Source organism: Canis lupus, chromosome 12 (assembly GCF_011100685.1).
Source record: "Canis lupus familiaris isolate Mischka breed German Shepherd chromosome 12, alternate assembly UU_Cfam_GSD_1.0, whole genome shotgun sequence".
In the NCBI taxonomy this organism is placed as follows: Eukaryota; Metazoa; Chordata; class Mammalia; order Carnivora; family Canidae; genus Canis; species Canis lupus.
Window position 1 is genome coordinate 2,573,145 of NC_049233.1, and position 25,721 is coordinate 2,598,865.

Below are 25,721 nucleotides of genomic sequence, written 5' to 3' on the forward strand. Positions count from 1 at the left end.
CTCTGCCTATATCTCTGCCTCTCTGTGTGTGTCTCTTATGAATAAATAAATAAAACCTGAAGGGAAGAAGAAAGAAAAGAAAGAAAGAAAGAAAGAAAGAAAGAAAGAAAGAAAGAAAGAAAGAAAGAAAGAAAGAAAGAAAGAAAGAAAGAAAGAAAGAAAGAAAGAAAGAAAGAAAGAAAGAAAGAAAGAAAGAAAGAAAGAAAGAAAGAAAGAAAAGAAAAGAAAAGAAAAGAAAAGAAAAGAAAAGAAAAGAAAAGAAAAGAAAGAAAAAAGAAATTTGCCTCTCCAACTCAAAATATCCCCAAAGGAAGGATCACTTGAATTCCAAACCACCCTTTTGAAATGTTACTAGTATGTTTACCAGTGAGTTCCTTCTAGTTTAAAGGCAGGGGTGGAGGGGTATTTGAAGTAGAGGATTATTAAAATTTCTCCAACCTTGCCATTCTGGGATTTTAAGAATCTCTTCAAAATGGGGGGTGGGGTGGGGGTAGGAAGCAAGCTCTGTATTCAGCTGCTAACTACTTTCAAGTTTTTTCTTTGCCTCACTCTCCCTAAGAGGTGACATTGTCTGTGCTCCTTGCAGCTCCAGCATGATTCAGAAAACCTCATTATGTCTGTCTCATTTTCCTAACCTGCTTACTTTTCCCTCATATCTCCCTCCTCGGGGAGGCAGTCCTCTTCCTCTTCAATCATGGTCTTGTCATCTTGCAATTGAGCATGACACATCATGAAATTGAACCCCTAATGTCCAACTTTGCATTGAATATCCAGTGTCCCCAAACTATTATTTGAAGTAAATGTATCATGCTTACAATCACCATAGACATGTGAAATAGAAGCTTTTTCAGTGGACTCCACAAACTCAAAGACAGTTGGTCTAGCACTCTACTCCCAGACACCCAAACCATTAATAATGGACCACACAGGAGTCTTCAGGTTGTGTCCCTATAAGGAGAACCCTGACCTAAATTAAATGGCACGTATGTGTCCACAGATCTTGACTGACCTTCCTGAGGGCATGGAGAAATGAGCTCGGAAGGAAAACCCAAGAGAAATATTTGGTGAGGCCCCATTTCGTAGGTTGGGGTTCAAGTCTCTTCTCAGGGAAAGCCTTTCTATCTCCCATCCCCTTCCCACAATCCCAGCCCCAACCCCACTCACCCAAGACACAAATGAATTTATAACCATTTTCCTTTATTCTACTTAGTGGGGCACCCAGAGGGTGGGGTAGGGGGGAACTACCTGAAACAAGAGAACACACAAGAAGGTAAACTCTATCCTACCCCCACTGGCCCCTGGTTCTTTCCCTCAGGGCTCAGGTTAGGCTTCCCTTTGCTCTGGGGTATAAGCCAACCCAAGCCCCTGAGTTGACCAGGTTTTGCCAGAAAAGGCATGCCCAGCCACCCCTGTTACTGATTGGCCTCTTGGTATTGGTGCAGTAGTTCATTGACATCTGTACTTTCCACTTTCACCCAACCATCTTCCTTCATGTGGTACACTGTAGGCAAATGAGAATGAACATGGAGTCACCTTTCACTTCAAGTTCCTGTCAATGATGTTATGTGGAAGATGACAACATCATAGGCCCAAACATACCCTCAACACATACTTTATTACTGACACTTCAATGCCCCTCTTTGGATGCCAAAAACCTCCTCCTCATGCCTGAGTGGTTCAGTCCGTTAAGCATCTGACTCTTGGTTTTGGCTCAGGTCATGATATCAGGGTTGTGAGTTCGAGCCCCTCATCAGGCTCTGCCCTCAGCGTGGGTTCAACTTGAAGATTCTCACCCTCTGCCCTCCCCGCCCACCACTCTCACACATGTGCTCTCTCTCTCTCTCTCTCTCTAAAATAAATAAATAAATCTTTAAAAAGATTTTCTTTATTTCTTTTTTCTTTCTTTCTTTCTTTCTTTCTTTCTTTCTTTCTTTCTTTCTTTCTTTCTTTCTTTCTTTCCTTTTTAAAGATTTATTTATTTATCTCTACCACTCTGCCTCCTCTAACTCTCCCAATCTCAAATCCCCCTTCCCCACCCAGGAGGGTGGTAGCATTGGTTTCTTACTGTTGATAATACCGCCAGAATAGCTGTCTCGGTGGGTGGCATAAGTAATAGCCCTGCGGCCCAGTTCATAGGCCTCTTCAGGGCTGAGACTGGGCTGATAGCCACTATCCATGACCCCATAGGCATAAGTGCTCCCACTGCCAGTGGAGAACATATTTCCTGAGAGCCGAGTCCCATTTTGATCCACATAGTAGAGTCCAGGACCCTATAGGAAGCAAGAAGTTTCCAAGTTGGAGTCGGAGAGGGAGTTTTTAGTAACTTACAGGTTCAAGTGTGAGCCATAAAAAGTGGATAAAAGAATAAGAACTACCCAGGAACATTTGAACTAGGAGAGCACTTTAGTAACAACCATAGAACCATAGGGGGAAAAAGTTGGAATCAGCTATTTCAAAAAAAGGAACAAGCTTACAAAACAATGGTCCATATCTGGACCCAGAAATAGTCCATGGATATGCTGGAACAATTCTATGACCCAGTGTTCTATGTGCCACCCATCCTTTAAGCGAGGGGATGGAAGTGTATCATGGGGAATCTGGTCCCTCATCAGTTGAGGGGGAATATGAAGAATGGAGAGCACGTACCTTCTTATCCCAGCCACAGATCATACTGCCCATGGAGAGGTCCATGCCCCGGTACTGGTACACCATGTTGGAGAGCAGTTTGGAGGCTGCTGACACTGAGATACGCTCCCCGTTCCGCAGGTAGTACAGCCTGGGTACAACAGGGTGGTGGGGGCAGCAGATTCAGAGGTGGCAGGAGAAGGCTAGCTGTCTGAGCAGCCCACTTGATGTGCAGGAAATAATTAAAGAGACAAGCATTTAAGAAGAATGGTTTTGGGATCAGGGAGAGATCTGGAATTTAAAGAATCTAAACCACATAAAGAAATCCTAGTAAATGACACTGTCCCACCAGGGTTGATGATGTCAGTGCTAAATAACTGATAAATTATCTGGCTTATTGGCAAGAGTAAGCTGAGATCTGGGACAAGGTTTTTAATCACCAAAAGGCTCTTTTGTGAAATGCTACATTAGTACCAAAATGCTACATTAGCACAGGGGCGAAAGGATGAGCAGCAGTGATCTGGAGGTTCCAGGATCCAGGACTGACCACTGGGCTTAGGAGAGCAATAAGAGGCCTGGCCTACCTGCACTCTTTGGCCAGCAGACGCTCCCAGTACTGACAGTCTGCAGCACAGCCAGACATGGTGCCAAGCAGGGAAGGGTTAATCTCAATCACCTTGTTAACCCTTGAGGAGCCTGCAAGAAGATGGAGTTTTGAGAGAGGTAGATTGACCCCCACAGCTCTCCCTGTGTGTCCAAAATCAGTATCTTCTTCTGCTTTGGTGTAGATGTTGGGTTCCTGCTGAGAGGCGCCCCAGCTCCCCATATTCTACCGGGGGGAACACACACACTCACTAATATAATTCCCAGCAGTAGCCCGAGAATCCACCGCCACAATCACTCCATGCTGGAACTTGAAGGCCAGTGTGGTGGTGCCATGGACCATCTCCTTCCGAATGTTCTTTTCTCCATTCTCACCAAGGGACTGGAAGAATTCAGTGGGCTAATGAGAGAGAAAAAGCAGAGAAATGGGCACTGCAAACTTCTGAAACACAGGGCTCTAAGAAAGGATAAGGATTTACTAGGATTTGGGAGTGAGAAGATAGGCAGAAATTCTCCAACCATTAACAACCGGAAGAGTTAATAACCCATCTCTACAAGGATGTGACTTGGGAAAAGGAAAAGAAGCAGCAGGTGACGCCAGCCTTTTCCATCTTCCAACTCAATGGATAAGAAAGGAAATAAATGTTAACCATAACTAAACATTTTAAGGCCGACTTTAATGCTTTTTTTTTTTCCATTCATAGGTCATTTAACCCTCACAACACGTCTTATTAATAATATCCCCCCATTTTACGGAAGCGACGCCCCAGACCTAAATGAAGTGATTGAGCCAAGACACACAACGTTGAGTGGCTGAGAGAGGCCAACAGTCAAAGTTCCCCGGTCCGAGGCACTCCACAGCCCCTAGAGCAAAGGAAAGCCCCAGGAGAAAGGCTTGGCGATTCTGGTCTCCCTCTGGTCTCCCTCCACCACACCTCCAACTCTTTGTCCTAATCTTTTCTAACCCTCAAGCGGTCAGCCCCAATTCCCACGTGGCCTCCTCCCTGGCACCGGGTTCTGGAAGGTTCTCCTTCACTAAAGGATGCCCCCTCCCCTGGGTTCCCGGCGTCTGGGTGGTCTCAAGGGCGACCCTCCACTCCTCTGCGCCCTCCTCCCCGCCTGCTAACACACACACACGCCCCTTCCCCGCCCCGGTTTGCTTCGGAGCCCCGACCTGCATTCCCCGGGGGACGGCGAGCTCCGGAGCTCGGAGGGAGAAACTGTAGTGTCCGGGGTCCGAGCGCAGCTGGCTTCCCAAGGCGGGGACAGCGCAAGCCTTCCGCAGCCCTCGGGGGGCTCCGCACACCTCCAGCAGCGCCATTGTCGCCGAAGGCCCAGAAATCGTCGGAGAAGGAAGCGAAAGCGAAAGCCCCGCAGCCCTAAGGGGAGGGAACCAGAATTTCTTCCACATCCCCCTGCCCTTTCCAAGAAGAGGCCAGTGGGCGGCTGGAGACCAGGGGTATCATACTGGGAACAGGCTTCTCTCTCCGCCCTTACGGAGGTCGGGGAGCAAAGCGTGATAGACTGTCAGAAGAAGAGGAGACGGGGAGCGAGCGGCTCGAGAGCCGCCTTGGCGCGGAGATCCCGGTGGGCGCACCAGCACGCCACCGGGTGACCCCTGGAGCGGCTACGACGTGGGGTGGGGCTGTTACCGCCCCAGCGCTTAGTTAGCCTGGACCAGAAAGCTGCGAGTCAGCAAGAAGCTGGGGGCACTTTCACCTCCGGGGCTTGGGGCGTTCGTAGGAACATCATTTTATAAAAGTCGGGGAAAGAGGAGTAGGTGGGGGCAGTGAGTCTTGAGGGCAGGTTCTGGGGCAACCGGCAGCAGAATATACTCGCAATGTGGGGAAGGCGGCACCAGGGCGAGGACGCAGTCTCTGAATCTTTGGACTTGGTCCTTCAGGGCCTCTCCTCGTCCAACGGGCTCCCTAACCTATGGCCACCCGCAAGAACCGCCCTCTGTGCGCGCACCTCCTCGCAGGACTCTCGCTCCTCTGAGCGCCACCGAGGAACTCCTCTAAACGCCGCCCCTCCTTGCAACCCGGCTGGGCCTAACCTACCCGGCAACTGTTGACGTCACACACCGAGGCCCTCCCAGAATGGACGAGACTCACTAGACAACCCCGCCCATTATGCTGAAAGGACCCGGCAGGTGTCACGTCTGAGAGGGGCGAGCACTCCGGGGAAAGGACCAGGGCGGGGGAGGTGGTAGAGTCAGTTTCTCGGTCGGCGCGCTTGCACTTCCTCTAGCTACGCTCACTCCATCTTCTACTTCAGAAAGGCCAGGGCTTTCTGCAGCTGCAGCTGCTAGTGCCTGGAGGGTGCCATATCCCACTCTGGTTCATCCTAAGGGCAGACGTGGGGGCATGGGAAAGTGGTGGGGGCAACCGTAGGAAACAGAAAACTTAAGGGAGGAGATGGCCCACTTAGGACTGTGAACAGCATTGGGGCTGCTGAAGGAGGGCGACACCAGAAAAATGCATTGCAGAAGCTGATGAGCCATTTGGTATGGTATGTTGATGAGCCATTTGGTATCCTGAACACATGAGAAACCACAGTACGAAACACCAGTATCAGTTTTATTATAAATATCAAGAATCCAGAGTGTGTTATGGGTCAGCATATGACTTTAGCCATATTGGAAAGTAGCCGATCTTCCCTTCTCTGTACCTATTAAAGTTCTTATTTTCGGGGTTCTATCAACACCAAAATCCTGGCTCTACACTCAGTTACACTAAGGTGTTCTAGATCCTGTTTTCTTCCAAGAAATCTGCATCATCAAGAGTTGTTTGGAGAGGGCACAACACTCATGGCAGAATTTTAGGTATCAGTTATGGAGCTGTGCTCTAGGATGTCACTCCTCCTAGAAGCAGCTGCCTCCTGTGCAGCTCTGGTAAGCCCTTTGTTCCCAAATTCTCCATTAGAGAGGTGAAAAGAAGGGAGGGAGATAGCCTATGCAGGTCTAAGCAGTCTTTCATTCCGGAACACCTGACCCGCCAGGAGCCTGCATCATGGTCCAGAAGCATCCCCTCCTCTCCATGAGTTGCCGGTAGGTTCCTGCTTCACAGATGGTGCCTCCTTCCAGAAAGAGGATTTGGTCAGCCTGCTCCAACAAGCTGAGACAATGGGTGATAAGAAGCACAGACCGAAAGCGCCGCTCAGGACTTTTGTACAGGAGCTGCTTCACCTGAGAAAAGACACAGACTCTGTCAAGAGCCCAGGGAGACACCTGTGTTCCAGAGCCCAGACAGCTCTCACCAGCATCACTGCCACCTGTGCCAACAGCCCCAAAGAATCGAAGATTCTTGTTCTGAATGCTTCTCTGTCTGACTTTTGACTTATTAAAGACTATTTACATGAGGTGGCAACAGTAGAATAAAAGTTAAGAGTCCTAAGATGAAACCCATAAGAAAAGAGGGAAGGGTATCAAATAGTCTCTCCTCTCTATGTATAAACTGGGAATTTTATATTCTGTTGTATTTTTTTTATATTCTGTTTTAAAAGAAACATAACTCAGTGGCAAAAAGAATGAGCATTCAGGTCAGGCAGGCTTGACTCTGGGTCCATGCTCTGCTACTCAACAACTCAATGACATTGAGTAGGTCATTCAACCTCTTTGTCCCCTTTTTATCCTCTATAGTATGAGGATAACAATGCCCCAGCTCACAGGCATTCACGATGAATAAATGAATGAGATAGTAGAAAGAAAGGGCTTAGCAGCATGTCTGGCACACAATAAAAGAGTAAGAGCTCAACTGACATTAATGTTATTAGGATGGTCAGGATGCCTGGGTGGCTCAGTGGTTGAGTGTCTGCCTTCGGCTTGGGGCATGGTCCCAGGGTCCTGGGATCGAGTTCCACATCAGGCTTCCTGCAGGGAGCCTGCCTCTCTTTCTCCCCGTGTCTCTGGCTCTCTCTGTGTCTCTTATGAATAAATAAATAAAATTAAAAAAATATATATATATATATAATTAAGATGGTCTTCTTATGTTTGGCTTCAGAGATTTAGAATCTTTAGACAGTCTCTTTGAATTGGATCTTGGGGAGCAGCTATTGGGAACTGAGGATTGCAAGGATTGATTTAGATAATTATGCTAGTACAACCATAAGTGAAGGAAGGAAGATTGGGGAGGTAGGGATATAGTAGTCACTAACAAAATGTCTCTCACCCGCAACTGGCTGTTTGCATCAAGGGCACTGGTAGCATCATCTAGGATGAGTACACGTGGTTTCCGGATCAATGCTCGAGCCAAGGCCACTGCCTGTCGCTGACCCCCTGAGAGCTGGCTCCCAGCCTCGCCCACCTCTGCAGAGACAAGAGCCAAGGTGAGGGCTGGATAACCCACACACCTCCACATATACACTCACACATATACACACCAAGGACTGATGGATACAGCTGGATAGGGAAGGTGAACAAGTTCTGAGAATGAGGAAGCCCATAGGAACAAGATCCTACAGCTTCAAAGTGATGTCAGGGGGTTGGAAGAACTACAGAATAAAAGTTCCAGCGAAGATGTCTGGGAGGGGATATGAGCTGAAAAAGCACCTGTGTCATAGCCCTGCGGGAGTTCAGAGATGAAACTATGGGCTCCAGACACCATGGCAGCAGCTATGACTTCCTCCATAGTTGGCTTCTGGACCAGGCCATAGGCAATATTTTCTCTAAAACTCCTTCCAAATAGCTGTGGCTCTTGTCTCACTGCAGCCACCTAGGACAAAATACATGAAGAGTCATAGGGGCAGCCCAGGTGGCTCAGCAGTTTAGCGTTGCCTTCAGCCCAGGGCCTGATCCTGGAGATCCCGGATTGAGTCCCATGTCAGGCTCCCTGCATGGAGCCTGCTTCTCCCTCTGCCTGTGTCTCTGCCTCTCTCTCTCTCTCTCTCTCTCTCTCTCTCTCAATCTCTCTCTGTCTCTCATGGATAAATAAATAAAATCTTTAAAAAAAAAGAGTCATAGAACAAGGAACATAGGAGTATGGTTATCTAGAGATTGACAACTCAAAATCTTTATTGAAAGCATATCACAAAATTACTCTCTCTCTCCTGACACCCCATCTCCACCCACGGTCTGTCATTCCCGGGTCCTCCTTTCAGAGTGCTCGGTGAGAGTGTTCAGTGAGAGTTCTCATTTGATGTCCCCTGCCCTCCCCTCTGCCATCTTCTTGCTCACCTGTGTGTGCAGGTAGCGGTGCTCATATTGGGGAAGGGGCTCTCCATCCAGCAGCAGCTGCCCCTTAGTGGGCTGGTACAGATTCTGCAGCAGGGCAGCCACAGTGCTCTTCCCAGACCCATTGCGCCCCACCAGCGCTATCACCTCACCAGGACGAAGGGTGAATGTCAGCGCCTGGAGGCCAGAGAATCAAAAAATAAGAGACACAGTAAAGCCTTTAACCTTGAGGCTTCATTGTCTTATTACATGGCATGAGGTCTTACCCCTAGGAAGAAAGGGGGGGAAATTGGAAAAACATAGCAATTCCTACTCTCCCACAGGCATAGATTTCTGTTCCTCAGGGATGATGGCTCCCCAAGGAGTAGAGATGGATGGTGAGGCAAAGGCCAGAGCAAAGACCAAGCACCACTATGTCACACCCTTGATATCAGATGTCATGAGAAAACAGAAAGAAAAAAAAAATCCCATTCTAAATTACAAATGGAAAGAAAAGGAAGAGATAGAAGATGAGAGGCAGATTTTGCTTTAGCAGTTTCTTGGGATGTAAGACTCTTCTCCCGGAGAGCCTCTTCTCCCGTCCCCCCTTAGAAATCCAAGCCATTCTAGAGTTTGGGGCAGTTGTATGGAGTAGACGGGGCTCATCTTTGCCTTTGAGGGGTTAGGAAGTTAGAAAGGATCTATCTGGACCTTGTGTTAGGCAGGCTGAAGACAGGACCAAAGTTTAGGATGGTAGAGGTGAGAGTGAGGCTGGTGGAAAACAAGGATTGGTAAGTTGTACCTGCAGCACTGGGACATCCGGATGGTTTGGGTAGGCAAAGGAGACATCTTGAAACTGGACAAGGCCCTCCAAATTTAAAGAAGTCAAGACACCACTGGCAGGACAGCGAGGGATCCGGCCCAGGTATTCAAATATTTCCTTTGAGGAGCCCACAGCCTTCTGTACACTGGGGTAGGTGGAGAATAGTGCCTGGAGGAGCGGTACAACTACTGAGAAGAGGAAAACAAATCTGCTTGCCAGATTTATGTGATATGACAAGGATAAAGAATGGAAGGAAGGTGACACAGACGGTGACGAGACCCAGGAACGAAAAACCCTGGGTAGTGACAATGGAAGGCTCTCACCTCCACAGCTGAGGTGAACTGGATCTGGTAGAGAATAAACGTGACAAGGCTCCCGCTGCTTATAGTCCCATTTGTCACCAGCTGCCCACCTATGTATAGAATTCCCACCTTCAGCAGCATCCCTGAGATCTGTGAAAAGACCACGGGGGTGGGGGGAGGGGAGGGATTGTGGTTGAAAAATCTAGAAGGGGGTGCAAAGAAGCAGACTCATTAGCATTATGGAGATATCAAGTTCTTTTCCCCCAGGTAACAGTAGGAGGCACCACAGGGGTAAAGGAAGCATGCACCAGTGGAGGCTCCATGGAGTCTTGCTCAACTATGACTGTCCTCCCCATCACTGCTGTCGTCTTGTGTGAGGAGCATGTGGCTCCTCACAAAAGGCTTTTATTAATGTAATGTCATCTACTATTCATAGCAAGAATCCTACAAACAAGGTTATACTATTCCCACTTTTAAAAATGAGAAAACATGGGCACCTGGGGGGTGCAGTCGGTTGAACATCCGACTCTTGGTTTCGGCTCAGGTCATGATCCCAGGGTCCTGATATGGAGCTCTGCATTGGGCTCCCCACTGAGCAGGGAGTCTGTTTGCCCTCTCCCTCTCCCTCTGCCCCACCCCCTGCTTCTGCTCACTCTCTCTCTCAAATAAATATATAAATCTTTTTTAAAAAATAAAAATAAAATTAGGAAACAATCTCAAGAGAAAATAAGTTACTAGCCCATGGTCACAGAGCTAGTAAGTGGCAGCATTGAGCCAGGATTCCTGAATGCTGCTCTCAGACTCTTTCAATGATGTAACAGATGTCCCTCACCCTTGGCTTCTGCTATTCCCATGGCTCTCACTAGCACATCCACATAGTCCCAGCATGATGCTGGCACAGGTACAGGAATTTATGATTCCCCGAGTTCTGCCTGAGAGGCAAAGGGAAGCCCTGTGACTGGAAGATAGGGCATCTCCCCAAAAGATGGCGCGGGGTGGATTCAGTGTACCATGGTGACATGAAGCCATCCAGCGGGTCTAAAAAAGAGGGAGGCAGTTAAGAACACTAGGTAGGGTAATTGAGCTCCAGCCTGCTAGGATGAGAACACCAAACCACTGCCGGGGTGTGTGGAGCAGGATTAATGGAAAAGGGAATGGAGTCGAGGCATCTCAGGGACAAGGGAACAGGCATTCTTCTCCAGGTGCTCACACTGGTGATCCAGAGGTTGACTGCATAGGCCAGAGCCTCCTTCTGATGGAGGGTATTCATTTTCTGCAGCTTTTGGCTAAACTTCTGGGCCTCACACTCCTCATTGGCAAAGCTCCGGACTGTGGGCATTGCTGACAGCACCTCAATGGCCACCTGGCTAGACTCTGCCAGAGATGTCTGCACCTGTGTGGACAACACCTGCGGAGACATGGACAAGAACTGTCACCCAGGGTTGGCAAGCCATCAGGGACACTACTAGCACCTGAGTTGCTTAGTCGGAGATTAAAGGTGAGAAGAGGCAGGTAGATGAAGGAACGAGAAAGGGGCACAGTTATACCTCCTGGATACTGAAGAGTTACAGTGGAGAGGAAATTTTTACTGAGAAGGGTCACAGGGAATCATAATCTTGAGAGTGGTGATCATGTTCATAAAGATGGATTGTGGGCAGAAGTTAGAAGACACAGAGAGTATGGAGCCCAACACTGAGCAATCTGGGGACATGGACTACGGGGAAAGGGAGTCCCATGGAGATGGGGAATCACTTGAGGGTGCCAGGAAAGAAACCTCAGAGGAGTTAAATCCACCCAATCTGGGAAATGAAGGACTGCAACTCCCTGGACATACCTGGTGCCATCTTCCTAGCTTCTCAGGCAGAAGGAAAAGCAGAGGCAGGGTGACCACGGTGACCATGGTGAGGGACAGTGACTCCCAGAGCATGAGCCCCAAGAGACACAGCCCCCGTACCAGGTACCACAGCAATAGGCTCAGCTTCTCACTCAGAGACTCACTCAGGGTGGATGTGTCCTCTGTCACCCGAGAAGTGATGGCTCCTACCAGGGGTTGGGGAGAAGAGAGAGGATGAATGAGAGGTTCAGAGTGGTGGGAGGGACTAGCAATGACCCAGGGAGGCGGGAGGGGGGGTGGAGGGGGGTGGAGGAGGAGTGGAGAGGGGGTAGAGGGGGTGGGAGGAACATGGTGTTCTGAGGAGGCTGAGGAGGACAAGGTAAGGGGAATAGGGGAGTTTAGGGATCTCCATGCAGGGAGAATGAGTATTGGAGAGGAAAAACCTGGCTAAAGACTTTCGTTTTAACTATAAAGAAATTGATTCCTATGTGAATTTCCATTTCTCTGACACATCTCTGTTCCTTAAAGATGTATACCCCATGCCGCACACGAGGGCGAGCTGGTCACATAACAAAGCTGGACAAAAAACAGAGAGTGCTGCTAGAAAGCAGTCCAGAAAACTCTACTGAGCTCTGGGCTGGGAATCAAAAGATGGGTTCTGTCAAGCTCATCTCTATCCATATGTGACCATACCAATTTCAGCATTTAGGGTCTGGGCCTCAGGTTCCTTCTCTGCAAAATAGGCAATTGGACTCTGTGATCTCAAAATTTTCCAGGTCTTAAATTCTATAGTTTCTATCTAAATATACGCACAGGGATATATTTATGGAAAAATCTTAGATGGAAAAATTAGGTTTTTCTGAAGGTAAAGAACATAATACTCTTGAGGTATACCAAGAATAAGAAATGACAATGTGGCAATGTGTGTGTGTGTGTGAGAGAGAGAAAGATCATGGTTATAAGTAAAAGATGGTATATGGGGAATATAAAGAGTGTACAGATGTGTAATGAGTTTCATGAAACACCTGTTTGGTTCTGTTGGAAAAACTCTGTTTCCTGGCGCAGGACAGCCTGAAATACCTCTCCCTGCACCTGGCTGTGCACACGACCCATGATGCTGTTATAGACTCCATCACCCAAGAACTCCAGCACTGCACTAGAGAGAGATGGGGAGAAGAAGGATCAGGGTGTATTCAGGGGACAGAGAGAAGGTCCCAGAGAAGTGCACTCTGGACAGCATCACCAACTTCCAGCTCCCTCTTTTTCAGGGTCCCCCATCCTCAGCTTCCAGCTGCAGCCCCCAGACCTGGTGGTGGTGAGAATGGACATGAGCGTTATGTTTCGTGTGAAAGCAGAGGCCGTCTCATCTTGTAAAATCCAGTCAGTGAGGTGGCCAGTGAAGAATGGAATGGCCATTTCCCCTGGAGGGGAAGAGGAGGGAGGGGTCAGTCACAAATATCAGGTCTAAGCAGATCAGTTCCAACCAGACTGTCTCCTCCCCCATCCGACTCTTTCACCTGTCACCAGTATCCTGGAGCCGGCAGAAAGAGCACACTGAGGACCCAGCCCTGCACCCTGGAACCCACAACCCTGAACCCCAGCCCCACCAGACCTTCAGGGGGTTATTTAGGAAGACCAGCGGTCATAGGGCATGCTGCCCAGAAAAAAGGACTTGCCCAGGGTGGCTAGTCCTAGAAGACACTGGAGTGGTCTTCTCACGACCAGAGCCCGGCCGCCTTCCCCTGATCCACATTTCCCAGAACCCACACCAACCGATCTCACTGCCCCTTAGTAGGATTCCTGCCCAGGCTCCTGTGGCCGCCCCTCTGCCCCTGCACCCTCTTACCAAGACTGGAGAGAACCAACAGGGCCAGCAGGAGCGGGAGGCGGCGCATCTCTGAGCCCAGGCAGCCTAGAAGCCGGCGGACCGCGTCCCCTGAACCCCCCCGCCTTCCCGGCGCCCAGAGTCCGCTGAGCTTATGCCACAGGGCGGCTGCGGACAACGCTGCCAAGTAACTGAGGGCGAACACATCCAGGCGACTCCCCCAGTGCAGGAGCCTGGGGCTGTCGGAATCCCGGGGGGCTCTCCACGAGCGCAGCTCTCGGAACAAGGCAAGGCCGGGCAGGGCCAAGCCCAGCGCCGCCGCCGCGGGCTGCAGAGCCGCCAGCCATCCCCCGAGTCCCGCGCTTTCGCTTCCGGAGCCCACCGCCGCCCCGAGCACGCCGCGGGCGCCCAGCCACAGCACAGCCGCGCGGCTCAGGCCCACCACCCAGGCCCGGAGCAGGGGCGGCGCCGTGGGGACCAGCACGGAGCAGACGGCGGGGAGCGCCTCCCGGAGCAGCGCCCAGTCGGCGAGAAGCAGCAGCGCCACCCCCAGCCACGCCAGGCGAGCTCGGGGCGCGCAGGGGCGCCCGCCGGGACTGGGGGGCCCTGAGCCGGCCATGGGGTCGCGCCCCGGCCTGGGAGTCTCCGTCGTCCCCGCCGGGCCGGAGGCTCGCGGTGCTGCCCGAGGCTGTGCGGGGAGAGGGCGCTGAGGCCCACGGCCGGGAGCGGGGGGCAGGGCGGGCGGCGGCGGGGTCTCGGAAAGTCCCGGCACCCGCGGGCTCTGGCCGCGCCGCCTGAAGCCTGAGGTTTCGCGGAAAGGGAAACCGAAAGCGGCCGCCGGCTCGGGAGGTCCGCCGGGCTGCAGGGGGAGGCCCGCCCAGACTATTTTGGGAGAAGGCGTGGAAAATAGATCTGAGGTTCTGGGGAGCAGCCTTGCGGCCCCACCTTCTCCATCATGCACACCCGTCCTTCCTTTCTTTGCTTCCTCTGGCGAATTCCACTTGTCGGGCTTCTCCCGCCCCCGCCAGCCTCCGGACCGTGTTACCCCAGCCCCTTCCGTCACCCGTCTCCGGGCAGATCTGCCCCGGGCAGGTTAGCGCCGGGCGCGAAGCCTCACGCAGGACCCAGGCGCCCCTAGCGGGCGGGGCGAAGGCGCGGGGCTGGAGCGGGCGCGCTGCCCGCGGTCCCGGGAGAAGAGCAGCGCCGCAGGCGGCAGGCAGCGCGGCGCCGGGATGCTGCGGGCGGGAGAAGTCCACACTGGGGTGAGGAGTCTGGCTGGGGGGTCAGCGGAGAGGTGGAGGAAGGGGAGCGACGGGGGGGCCCCAGAGGCCCCGCGGGGTGAACGCGGGGACCAACAGTGAGGAGGGAGTTTGCACCAGCCAGTGCTGGCAGAGGTGCCCCGCGTCGAACCCAGGCGTCGCTGTTCTGGAGGGGCTCCGGCGGGAGTCCGCGGAGGCGCTGCGCGCGCGACGCTGGGGGCGGGGGTGCAGGCGCTTTGGCTCTTAGCGCAAGCAGCGAGGGAAGCTGCTCTAAAGCGCTTTCGCTTTCACCTCCGGACTATAGAGAGGGGCTGAATAAATCAAGGGAGGGGGGTGGAGAAGGTGCAAACTGATGCAGAAATGGTTCCCTGGGTGAAGTAGGGCAGCACTCGGGCGAGGGCAATGTGGGCACTGATTGGGAGGGGACAGCTCATCACACACACCTTTGATACACTGGCCGCTGGGTTACCCAGAGCCACAGCCCAGATAGCGGGGGTTCCTTGTGAGCCGGTGGTGCCCTTGCCCATCCTCCCCCAAGAAGGCTCCCGCTTGGCTGCCCAGGGGCTGCCACGCTCTCTTCCCTGTGTCCTGCCGGCCTGCCCAAGGCTGCCTGGCTTCTGCTCCCAAACTCCTGCCACAACTGTCCGCTTGGGGGTGGCTTTACTTTAGAGAATGACCTCTGGAGTGGGGCTGCCCTTTTTCAATGGCCCTCAATTCATGGTGAATCAGTCTGTGGGAAAGCACTGGCAGGGCAATGGCCCTGGAGCCCGGACCCACAGAGTGATGAGGATTCACTGAAACCATTTGTCAGGTGAGCAGTGGGAAATAGGAAGCAGAAGTCAAAACAAGAGATGGGAGTTAGACCTGGGTGTTAGTCCCAATCTGCTATTAATTCTAGGTGACCTTGACTAGTCAGTCACCCTCCTCCATGATTCAGTTTCTTCATTTGAACCAAGGATCTTTAAGGCTCTTTGCAACTCAAAGAGGAGTAGAAAACGTAGCCTTATGCCTTTCACCTTCCTTAATTCTTTTCCTTAATTTCTTTTCTTGGCCTGAAAAGTCAACTCAAACTCCCCAGGCAAATCCTCTCTTCGTACAGAGCTCTTCCCCTGGCTACTGAGATGCACATTGACCTCTTGATCAGAAATCCTTAAATGAGGGGTGCCTCGGTGGCTCAGTCAGTTAAGCAACTAACTCTTGATCTCAGCTCAGGTATCCATCTCAGGGTCCTCCTGTGTTCAAGCTCTGTGCTGGGCTCTGCACTGGGCATGGAGCCTACAAAAAGAGAAAGGAAAGGAAAGGAGAGGAGAGGAGAGGAGAGGGGGAGGGTTGAGTGGGTGAGGTGCGGTATTCATAAAGAACAAAAGACACATAAAATAACGCCGTACTTCCTTCCTTCCTTCATCCTTCCTCTTCCTTCCGTCCTCCCTTCCTTCTCCTGCTTTCTCTCCGTTCCCTCCCTCCCCTCCCTCCCTCCCTCCCTCCCTCCTCCCCCCTCCCTCCCCTCCCTCCCCCTCCCTCCCTCCCTCCCTCCCTCCCTCCCCTCCCTCCTCCCTCCCTCCCTCCTCCCTCCCTCCCCTGCCCCCTCTCTCTCTCTCCTTCTTCCTCCTTCCTCCCTTCCTTCCTTCCTTCCTTCCCTCCCCTCCCTCCCCCCCTCTCTCTCTCTCTCTCTCTCCCGCTCCTCCCTCCCCTCCACAGTAGTCCCTGAAATCCTTAAATGAAACCATTTTTTATTTTATTTTAAACCAACTCATGTGTTCCTAGGCTGCCTCCTTCCTTCCTTAATGCCTGACCCTGCTAACCACCATACCACTTGTTGATTCTGTTACTTAATAAACTGGTTAAGGAGTATGGGGGTGGAGAATTAGGGCCAAAAAAAAAAAAGACATGAGCTTGTTTCCCAAGGTCAGAGTAACCTTCCCTGTGTTGGGGCTGACCACATCTGCAGCAACAAGCACATGTGGTGGTCATTCACTTGTGGGGCTGCCTCACCCACCAGTGATTGGAAGCACCCCATCCCTCCTCCCCACGCCCCGAGCCAAATGTCTACCTCTGCAAACCTCATCCTCACCTCTCTCCTTATGGTGGGAAGGATTCTACTTAGGAAGGTTGGGGCCTAGAGATAGGATTCTTTCTATGTTGTTGCCACCACCAGGCTCTGACATTCCCCTGCAGTTGGGAGAGGAGATGGAGATAGTGGAGAGATAGAGGGGATATCCTATACTGGGAGTCTGCTCTGGCCTAAATTGCTAAATGATCTTGAATCGGTGACCTCCTTTCTCTAGGAATGTTTCCTCATCTGTAACATGAGGGAATCAAAGCTCATCCTGCTATGACATTCCATCCTCTGTGTCTCCACAGACAACCATCATGGCGGTAGAGTTTGATGGAGGTGTTGTGGTGGGTTCTGATTCCCGGGTGTCTGCAGGGTAAGTACCAGTCAAGGTGAATGCTTCTGGAAGGAAGCCAATGGCCCCAAGTACAGATTTTTTCTTACCCATTCATGAAGTTATTAGTAAAGTGGAGCTTCGCAGAAACTGAGTTAACCTTTTAGAAAGGCCCCTATAATGAGATACTGGGCAAGTGCTTGGGTCCCTAAATTCATGGAGAATCTGGGGCCTAAAAGCTTATGTGGCCTGTCCCTGCAGGGATGGGTATAAAACGATAGGGTATGAGAAGAAGGTAGGATGCAAAGATTTCAGGGGCCTGCCTTCCTTTTATGTTTAGAGATAGAAAAGATGGCTCTGCCAGGAAGATATTCTGGTTTTTCATCCAGCACATGTTGATCTGGTTCTGTCTCCTCCATTCTGGCCAGTTTCCCCCTATGCAAAATGAGTATATGGGATTAGGTCAATATCACTTACTTTACATCCCATAGAACACAAAACTTTCTCAAGATGGATAGAGCAAAGAATTTCTTAAGAATATTATTCTTAATTTACTATTTTTTTGTTTTATTATTAAATATAAGCCTGAAAATAAGTCTAACTTTGATCATTACTTTCTGTTTCATTTATTTGAGATTGTTTTTTTCTTCCTGTTTTAATCCAAGTATTAAATATCATGGACTCAGGGATCCCTGGGTGGCTCGGCGGTTTAGCGCCTGCCTTTGGCCCAGGGCGCGATCCTGGAGTCCTGGGATCGAGTCCCGCCTTGGGCTCCCGGCATGGAGCCTGCTTCTCCCTCCTCCTGTGTCTCTGCCTCTCTCTCTCTCTCTCTATGTCTATCATAAATAAATGAGTAAATCTTAAAAAAAAAAAAAAATCATGGACTCCAGTGCTCTTCTCTTGTCAAATAAATTTGGGAAACACTGATTAACCTAAAAAATTCTGGCGTTGCTAATGTTGCTGCCTGCTGACTCCTTCCCTGCAGAGAAGCAGTGGTAAACCGAGCATTTAACAAGCTGTCCCCACTACACCAACACATCTACTGTGCTCTCTCTGGCTCCGCTGCTGATGCCCAGGCCATGGCTGACATGGCTGCCTACCAACTGGAGCTCCATGGGTATGAAGCTTTGGGGATCTTCAAGTCCACACTCACTACAGTTCTCCCAACCAGCAAACCCTGAGACAGTGTCATTCCTGTTCCAGGAACACTGCTATGAAAAATGAAAATTTCTCATTTGGGCTCCTGTTTTTATTAGCTTTGAACTGGCACTTGAAACCTGGTTTCCACATCTGTAAAGTGGAGATAATTAATAGTACCTACCTTACCTCACCGGACAGTTTTGTTGAGAATCAAATGATCTATATGAAAATGGCTTGAAAATTGTCAATCACTATCCTACTAGAAATAGCGAGAAAGAAAATGATGGTGTGCCCACCATATGCCAGGCAGTTACTGTGTGAGAGACCAAGGTCATTAGTGCAGAAGTAAAGCTTATTTGGTTTTACTCACACGGGCAAGGCCCTTGCAGCTCAGAGTTATATAACTGGGAGAGGGTGGGTGGGGCAGTAAAGGAGGAGAACGTTGAAATCTCCTTACCGGTCAGGACGAGTGCGAGACTCAGCCTCCTGTGCATGTGGGAGAGGAGCTGGAGTTTGAACTATTGCAGCTCTAGGTTTCAGGTTTCACATGTCACCTGGCAGGGACAATGGTAATGGGCACAGGAGGGGGGAACTTCAGGAAACTCTATTGACCCCTATTACTAATATTTCTTTTAGGTTGGAACTGGAAGAACCTCCCCTTGTTCTGGCTGCGGCCAACGTGGTGAGGAACATCAGTTATAAGTACCGGGAGGACCTGTCTGCACATCTCATGATAGCTGGCTGGGACCGACGAGACGGGGGCCAGGTGAGGGTCTTCCCACGTACACCCTCCCTTGGTGTTCCTCAGTACCCTACAGAGGGCGATCGAGGTTATATGTCATTCCAGCAATGGGCTCCAAAGACCCCGCCTCTAAAAGTGTAGTATAATCGCAACCCATGGGGGTAGGAGACCGTGGGGCTTCATTGCAGAACACGGAGACACGCTGACTGTCTCAGTGGCAAGGAGAGGATTGACGCTTCCATGGTCTAACCTGAGGATGCCTTCCCCAGGTGTATGGAACCATGGGAGGAATGCTGACTCGACAACCCTTCGCCATTGGTGGCTCTGGCAGTACCTATATCTACGGTTATGTGGATGCAGCCTATAAACCAGGCATGTCCCCTGAGGAGTGCAGGAGCTTCACCACAAATGGTAACTCACCAAGGGGAAGGGTACCTGGGGGGGATTTTTAAACATGAGAAGGAAGAAGAGTATGAGGAATATATGGGTGACCATTCAATTTAATGTCCAAACTGGAACACTTTGAGTGTGAAAGGAGCAGGACAATGCTAAACTAATTGGGACTTCAGAACCAAAGGCATCAACCAGGACTGTTCTGAGTATATTCAGAAATATATACGGTTACTATAAGAATTCAAATTCAAATTCAAATATACGGTTACTATAAGAATCAGTGGTGTGCTGGAGCTGACTTGGGCCAGCTCATGAGAGCCAATTGTTAAATATCCAATGGTTCCTGAGCTGCTCATTTAGCTGTTTATAACTTGAAATCAATCACGGTAGGAGTTTTGAGTTTGGATACCAGGAGATGTAACACATAAAGGGTTTTGTGTTGTTGTTGTTTTTTTTAAGTTGATTTACTAGCACATTACTTGATGTGTGTTCCAAAGAGATGGGTTTTGAGGTCTGAGAGTGGTAGTAAGCATATGAGCGGGAGAGGAATGTAAAGATTTCTGAAGTTAAGTTATTTTCTCTCCCCCTCTCTACCCTGAAACCCTCTACAGCTATCGCTCTGGCCATGAACCGGGATGGCTCCAGTGGGGGTGTCATCCACCTGGTCACTATTACAGCTGCTGGTGTGGACTATCAAGTAATCTTGGGTAACGAACTGCCAAAATTCTATGATGAGTGAATCGTCCTCCCTTCATTATTTTGTAATAAACTCTTTCAGACCAGAACCTGGTATGGTCAATGGAAAATGGGTGCTCAGGGGGATGAAGTTTAGGTGGGGGCTTCTTCCTCCCAGATGTTAGATATCCTTTCACAATGCCTTCATTCACATTAGAGATCAATACAAGATAAATGCTTAAAACTTAGGGATTTGTACATTTCAAAGGATGATAACAATAGCCAAAACACTGACTAAGGCATTAGCTTAATGCTTATAAGCTTTATCTCTTAGAAACAAACAAAAGACCTTTATAGCTTATACTACTACATCTATTTACAGACAGATGAAGGCTTAGAAAAAGTAAGTCCCTTGACCAAAGTCACAGTGAATTCAAAGCTGAAAACTGGGATTTAGTTGGGTTTTTTGTTTTTTGTTTTTTTATCATATGCCCTTCCTCTCCCATTACATAAAACTTTCATTCCCTCAAGCTTCATGTATCATGTCCTCCCTTGAAATCTGCGATAATTAGCCCAGCACAGTAGTTGACACTTAGGAAGTTACGAGCAGATGCCTGAGTAACTGTTTTAAACAGGCCAAATTCTGGCCCCCAATCTTTGCCAGGCACTTCTCAAGTGAGAGGACAAATTATTTACTTTCTGTGAGCTCTCATTTCCTCTTCTGTCAAATGAAGGTATTGAGCAACTTCTAAGGTGGTTTACAGCTAGAACATTCAATGCCATTTTCCTAAAAGGTAAACAGTTAAGAGGTATATTTAACAGCAATCATAGTGAGATCCCAGGGAGCCTCTGTCTACTTTTCTTTCTGGATCTCAGGCTTAACATATAAATTCAAAAGTACCACAAACAAACCTATGTCCTTGGGAGCGTGTGTTTGGTTTGGAGGGGGAAAATCGAAAACTGTAGAGACTTGACTTCTTTCTAGCCAAATAAATTGGTTAGTTCTTTCTAATCAAATAAATTTAAATGATATTTAATTTATTTTGAGGTTTAAAATAATAGTTTAAGAGCCGATTTCAGGGATCCCTGGGTGGCTCAGCGGTTTGGCGCCTGCCTTTGGCCCAGGGCACGATCCTGGAGTCCCAGGATCAAGTCCCGCGTTGGGCTCCCGGGATGGAGCCTGCTTCTCCCTCCTCCTGTGTCTCTGCCCTCTCTCTCTCTCTATGTCTATCATAAATAAATAAATAAATAAATAAATCTTAAAAAAAAAAAAAAGAGCCAATCTCTCCCATGGATCACAACTAGAGGAACTCTGGAAAGCAGACAAAAAGCAGGCGCTGAAGGATTCCAGAAAGTAGACAAAAGCAGGTGGGGTATAAGGAGAGCCAAACTTGGACAAGCGACACTGCCCAGGAGTGGTTTTCCATTTTTCCCCCTCTTTCATCTCCCGGCTTTGCCCTGAGAAGTCAGGCCTCGGGTACAAAGCTGCGGTGCCCTAACTTGCCAAGAGAAACACCAAAGTTGGTTCTGGCCAGAGGAATGGAGGAAGCAGACAAAAGGGGCCCAGGAGGTGGGAAAGCGTAGGAGGTTTCCCACATGAGGGAACTGATGAAGGGGATTCCTTAACTCTAGGTTGGAACTCTCACAAGTACCGGTGACCCCTGAGCTACACAAACGTGAGGCACACCCAAAACACCACAGCGTGGACTTTGAGAGCTGAACTAAGGTTTAAGCCTTTTAAAATTAGGAATCTATCTTTTTATTTATTGACCAGAGTCTTATCCTTCTGTCCCTTATTCCAAAGAGTGCTTGTAGCAGCTCCCAGAGACAGGCACAATTTAAAAAGAAAGAGAAGGGGATCCCTGGGTGGCGCAGCGGTTTGGCGCCTGCCTTTGGCCCAGGGCGCGATCCTGGAGACCTGGGATCGAATCCCACGTCGGGCTCCCGGTGCATGGAGCCTGCTTCTCCCTCGGCCTGTGTCTCTGCCTCTCTCTCTCTCTCTCTCTCTCTCTCTCTGTGACTATCATAAATTAAATAAATAAATAAATAAATAAATAAAAAGAAAGAGAAGAAGAAACTGGGCAAACTGAAAATAAAGCTAAGAAATAATAAAGCCAAGGTGCCAAACTAAAATACAAATTAAAAAGATTTTATTTATTTATTTGAGAGAGAGAACACTCACAGAGCGAGGGAGAAGCAAGCTCCCCGCTGAGTAGGGAGCCCAATGCAGGGCTCCATCCCAGGACCTTGGGATCATGACTTGAACCAAAGGCAGACGCTCAAGCAACTGAGCCACCCAGACTCCCCACAAAATAAATATCTTTTTAAAAATGGAGTACGGGAGCTGGCTAACAAGAGCAAATTGTAAAATATTTGGTAATTTTGGTTTTTTTTTTAAAGATTTTATTTATTTATTCATGAGAGACACGGAGAGAGAGGCAGAGACAGGCAGAAGGAGCAGCAGGCTCCATGCAGAGAGCCCGACTCAATCCTGGGACCGCAGGATCACACCCTGGGCCGAAGGCAAGCACTCAACTGCTGAGCCACCTAGGCATCCCATATTCGGTAATTTTGAAAGAGTTGTTGACCACAGGTACCTTCACGTTGGCCTTGATGGAAGTATTTATTCTACAGAAACCAGGAATATTACATGTCAGAATTGTTTTGTTTTTTTTTCCCCAGAGAGCCGGTTTAACAGGACATATATTTATCACCCAGCTACAGCTGAGTAAGAAAACAGTTGGCTCTGAGTTAGAAGGTAGTGAAAGCACAGAGGAAAAGGAAACTAGGTACAAGGTTCAAAAGATTCATTTTAAAAGCACGGCATAGGGAATGTAGTCAATGACACTGTAGTGGTGTTGTGACAGACGGTACCTATACTTACAGTGAGCACAGCATAACATAGCATATAAACTTGTGGTATCACTATGTTGTACACCTGCAACTAATGTAACATTGTGTGTCAACTATACTTCAATTAAAAAAAAAAAAAAAGGATTCATTGAAAAGAAAACAAGCCAATGGCTGCTGGGTGGCTTAGCTGGTTAAGCACCTGACTCTTGATCTCAGTTCAGGTCAGGAACTCAGGGTTGTGTGACTGAGCCTTGAATGGGAGGGTCCGTACTCAGCCGGGAGTCTGTCAAGGATTCTCTTTCTCCCACTGCCTCTGCCCCTCCCCACCAAGTAAATAAATAAATTTTTAAAAAGCCATCCAACAAAAACAACTCCTCTCTATAGATGTATATTTTTCACATCACACAGAGGATTGATTTGCTAAAACAGAATATGCATTATGCCATAAAGAAAACTACAATAGATTTCAAAGTACCAGTATCTTTGAAAAAAAAAGCTACATTTTGTAGTCATGTTGTAAAAAAATTAGAGTTTTATTTTAAAAAACGATACCTAAAATTCAGTGTGCAAACAGAAAATATTGATAAATTACATGGTTTTATAAGGCAGTCATAAAGGAAATTAACATATTTAGAACTAGGTGGTAAAAATGTTGCATATCAAATTTTGTGAGATACAGTTAAAGCAGTATTCAGGAAGAACATTTTTTTAAAAGATTTTTTAAAGATTTTATTTATTTATTTATTTATTTATTTATTTGACAGAGTCAGAAAGAGCACAAGCAGGAGAAGTGGCAGACAGAAGGAGAGGGAGATGTGGACTCCCCTCTGAGCAGGGAGCCTGATGTGGGGCTCTATCCCAAGACCCTGGGATCATGACCTGAGCTGAAGGCAGACACTTAACCAACTGAGCCACCCAGGTGCCCCAGCTTCGTAAATGACCTAAAAGTTCTCCAAAATTTTGAAAAAGAGCAATTGAGCAAGCTTAAAGAAATAAGAAGGAAGGAAATAATAAAGATAAGACTAGAAAGCAATTTAATAGAGTACAAAAACTATGTAGTAAAAATTCACAAAACCAAAAACTAGTGACTTAAATAAAATTGTAAGATATTCAGATTTAGAACAAGACTGATCATGAATAAAGCAGAGAAAAAAATGAGGAAACAAAATACAGAATGAAAAGGAAGGGTATAGGTACAGATATAACAGATACAAAACATAATACAAGATGTAATGAACAAGTATATGATAATAAATTTTAAATTTTTTGATGAGATAGGTAAACTCCTAGAAAAACTTAATCTAATGCAATTCACATAAGAAGTAAAAATTTAAGTACAGCAATAAACATTGAAGAAATGAAAAATGTTGATAATGGCATCTGATAAAAATAATTTTTTATATGCCCACATGGTTTCATGGGGGAGTTACACCAAACATCCAAACATTCAAGGAACATACAACTCTTATCTTATGTGGTTTTTTCCCCAGGAAATAGAAAAAACATTAAAGTTGTGTAGCTAATTTTATCAGGCTAGCATAATCTTGATTTCAAATTGAGATAGGAAATTCAAGGAAAGAAGACAATAGGCCCATCTCACTTTGAACATAGATGGAAAAAATAAATAATTATCTATTAACTGAGTTCAACTGTATTAAAAATAATAATACACACTATAGAAAAGAAACTGATGGTTACTAGAGGAGAGGTGGGTGAGGGGATGGGTTAAATAAGTGATGGGGATTGAGGTGTGCACTAGTGATGACCACCGGGTGTTACATGGGAGGGTTGAATCTCTATATTTATTATATACATGAAACTAATATTACACTGTATGTTAACTAACTGGAATTTAAATAAAAACTAGAAAAAATAATAATAATATATTGAGATCAAATGAGAAATCCTTAGAATACAAGAATACTTCAAAATAGTAAAATATTTTACTATAATTCACCATAATCATAGACTAAAGAGGAAAAGATCATCTGCTTTTCTTAATGCATAATTTATAAAGTTTAATTTACAAAGTTAAATATCCGTTTATGATTTTTGAAAAACCAGTCTTAACTTGTTCCTTAGAACCCAGAATCATATAAAACTTTCTTATCATTGTGAAGTTTATATTCCAAAAAATATATAACAAGCAGTCTGCATAATGGAAAAATCTTAGATGCCCAAGACCACTCACTATAATTACTAGTAAAATATAGCACTAGAGTTCAGACTGGTGTATAAGGAAAGAAAGGGATGTGAGTGAAGCAGATAAATTTGCAGATCATATGATACTCTGCTCAGAAATAATAACAGAAGCAGCAAACTATTAAGATAACAAAAGAGGCCAGCCCGGGTGGCTCAGCGATTTAGCACGGCCTTCAGCCCAGGGTGTGATCCTGGAGACCTGGGATCGAGTCCCACGTCAGGCTCCCTGCATGGAGCCCACTTCTCCCTCTGCCTGTGTCTCTGCCTCCCTCTCTCTGTGTGTCTCTCATGAATAAATAAATAAAATCATAAAAAAAAAAATAGAAAGGTGGATCCTGACCTACTACCACATACAATAGCAGGTGAGTTGAAGCCTCAAAAGGGAAATGTGTAGCTTTAAACATAACAGAATAAAACATAAAAATTATCTTTGGGACTAGAGACAGGGAAGGACTTCCTTATATAACCTCTGAAACCATCATGACAAATATTTTATTATTTCATTACATCAAAAGTGAAGACTTTTTTAACAGACACCATAGACAACTCTAATAAACAAATTGCAGAATGGCAGAGGATATTTACATTATCTGAAACCAATTAAGGATAATATCTAGAATATACAATGAAATGCAAAAAGTAACAAAAAAGCATCAATACCCTAGGAAAAAAATGCACAAAAGACATAAACATGAACTTTATAGAGGGAGAAACAAGGAAGCTAATGAGTGTTTAAAGAGATAATCAAACTCGATAAAAATCACAATAAAACAAATTTATACATTACTTTATACCTATTAGACTGGGAAACATAGGAGTTTGCTAATGCCGAATATTGATGTACAAATAGGGAGGAGGGAAGCCTCCTACCCTGCTAGTGTAAATGCAAACTGGTGCAGCCATTCTGGA

General features: G+C 47.6%; 3 protein-coding genes across 3 annotated transcripts; 1 reads left to right on the forward strand and 2 right to left on the reverse strand.

Moving 5' to 3' along the window:
* Window positions 1-1,179: 1,179 nt before the first annotated feature.
* On the reverse strand, window positions 1,180-4,571 carry PSMB8 (proteasome 20S subunit beta 8). Its single transcript, NM_001048085.1, is given in 6 exon segments — window positions 1,180-1,501; window positions 2,066-2,270; window positions 2,647-2,776; window positions 3,210-3,321; window positions 3,481-3,628; window positions 4,403-4,571. Coding segments are annotated over 6 exon segments (831 nt in total). The 5' UTR covers window positions 4,550-4,571; the 3' UTR covers window positions 1,180-1,412.
* A 1,216-nt stretch (window positions 4,572-5,787) lies between these two features.
* Window positions 5,788-13,982, reverse strand: TAP1 (transporter 1, ATP binding cassette subfamily B member). The gene is given in 11 exon segments (NM_001284496.2): window positions 5,788-6,415; window positions 7,398-7,534; window positions 7,778-7,940; window positions 8,402-8,575; window positions 9,180-9,368; window positions 9,524-9,652; window positions 10,713-10,910; window positions 11,337-11,542; window positions 12,362-12,492; window positions 12,643-12,757; window positions 13,183-13,982. Coding segments are annotated over 11 exon segments (2,253 nt in total). The 5' UTR covers window positions 13,781-13,982; the 3' UTR covers window positions 5,788-6,202.
* Window positions 13,983-14,319: 337 nt separating this feature from the next.
* Window positions 14,320-19,942, forward strand: PSMB9 (proteasome 20S subunit beta 9). The gene is made up of 6 exons (NM_001048086.1): window positions 14,320-14,423; window positions 16,782-16,849; window positions 17,793-17,924; window positions 18,584-18,713; window positions 18,959-19,100; window positions 19,694-19,942. The coding sequence occupies exons 1-6, from the start codon at window positions 14,394-14,396 to the stop codon at window positions 19,819-19,821; spliced, it is 630 nt and encodes a 209-aa protein (NP_001041551.1). The 5' UTR covers window positions 14,320-14,393; the 3' UTR covers window positions 19,822-19,942.
* The last annotated feature ends 5,779 nt before the right edge of the window (window positions 19,943-25,721 follow it).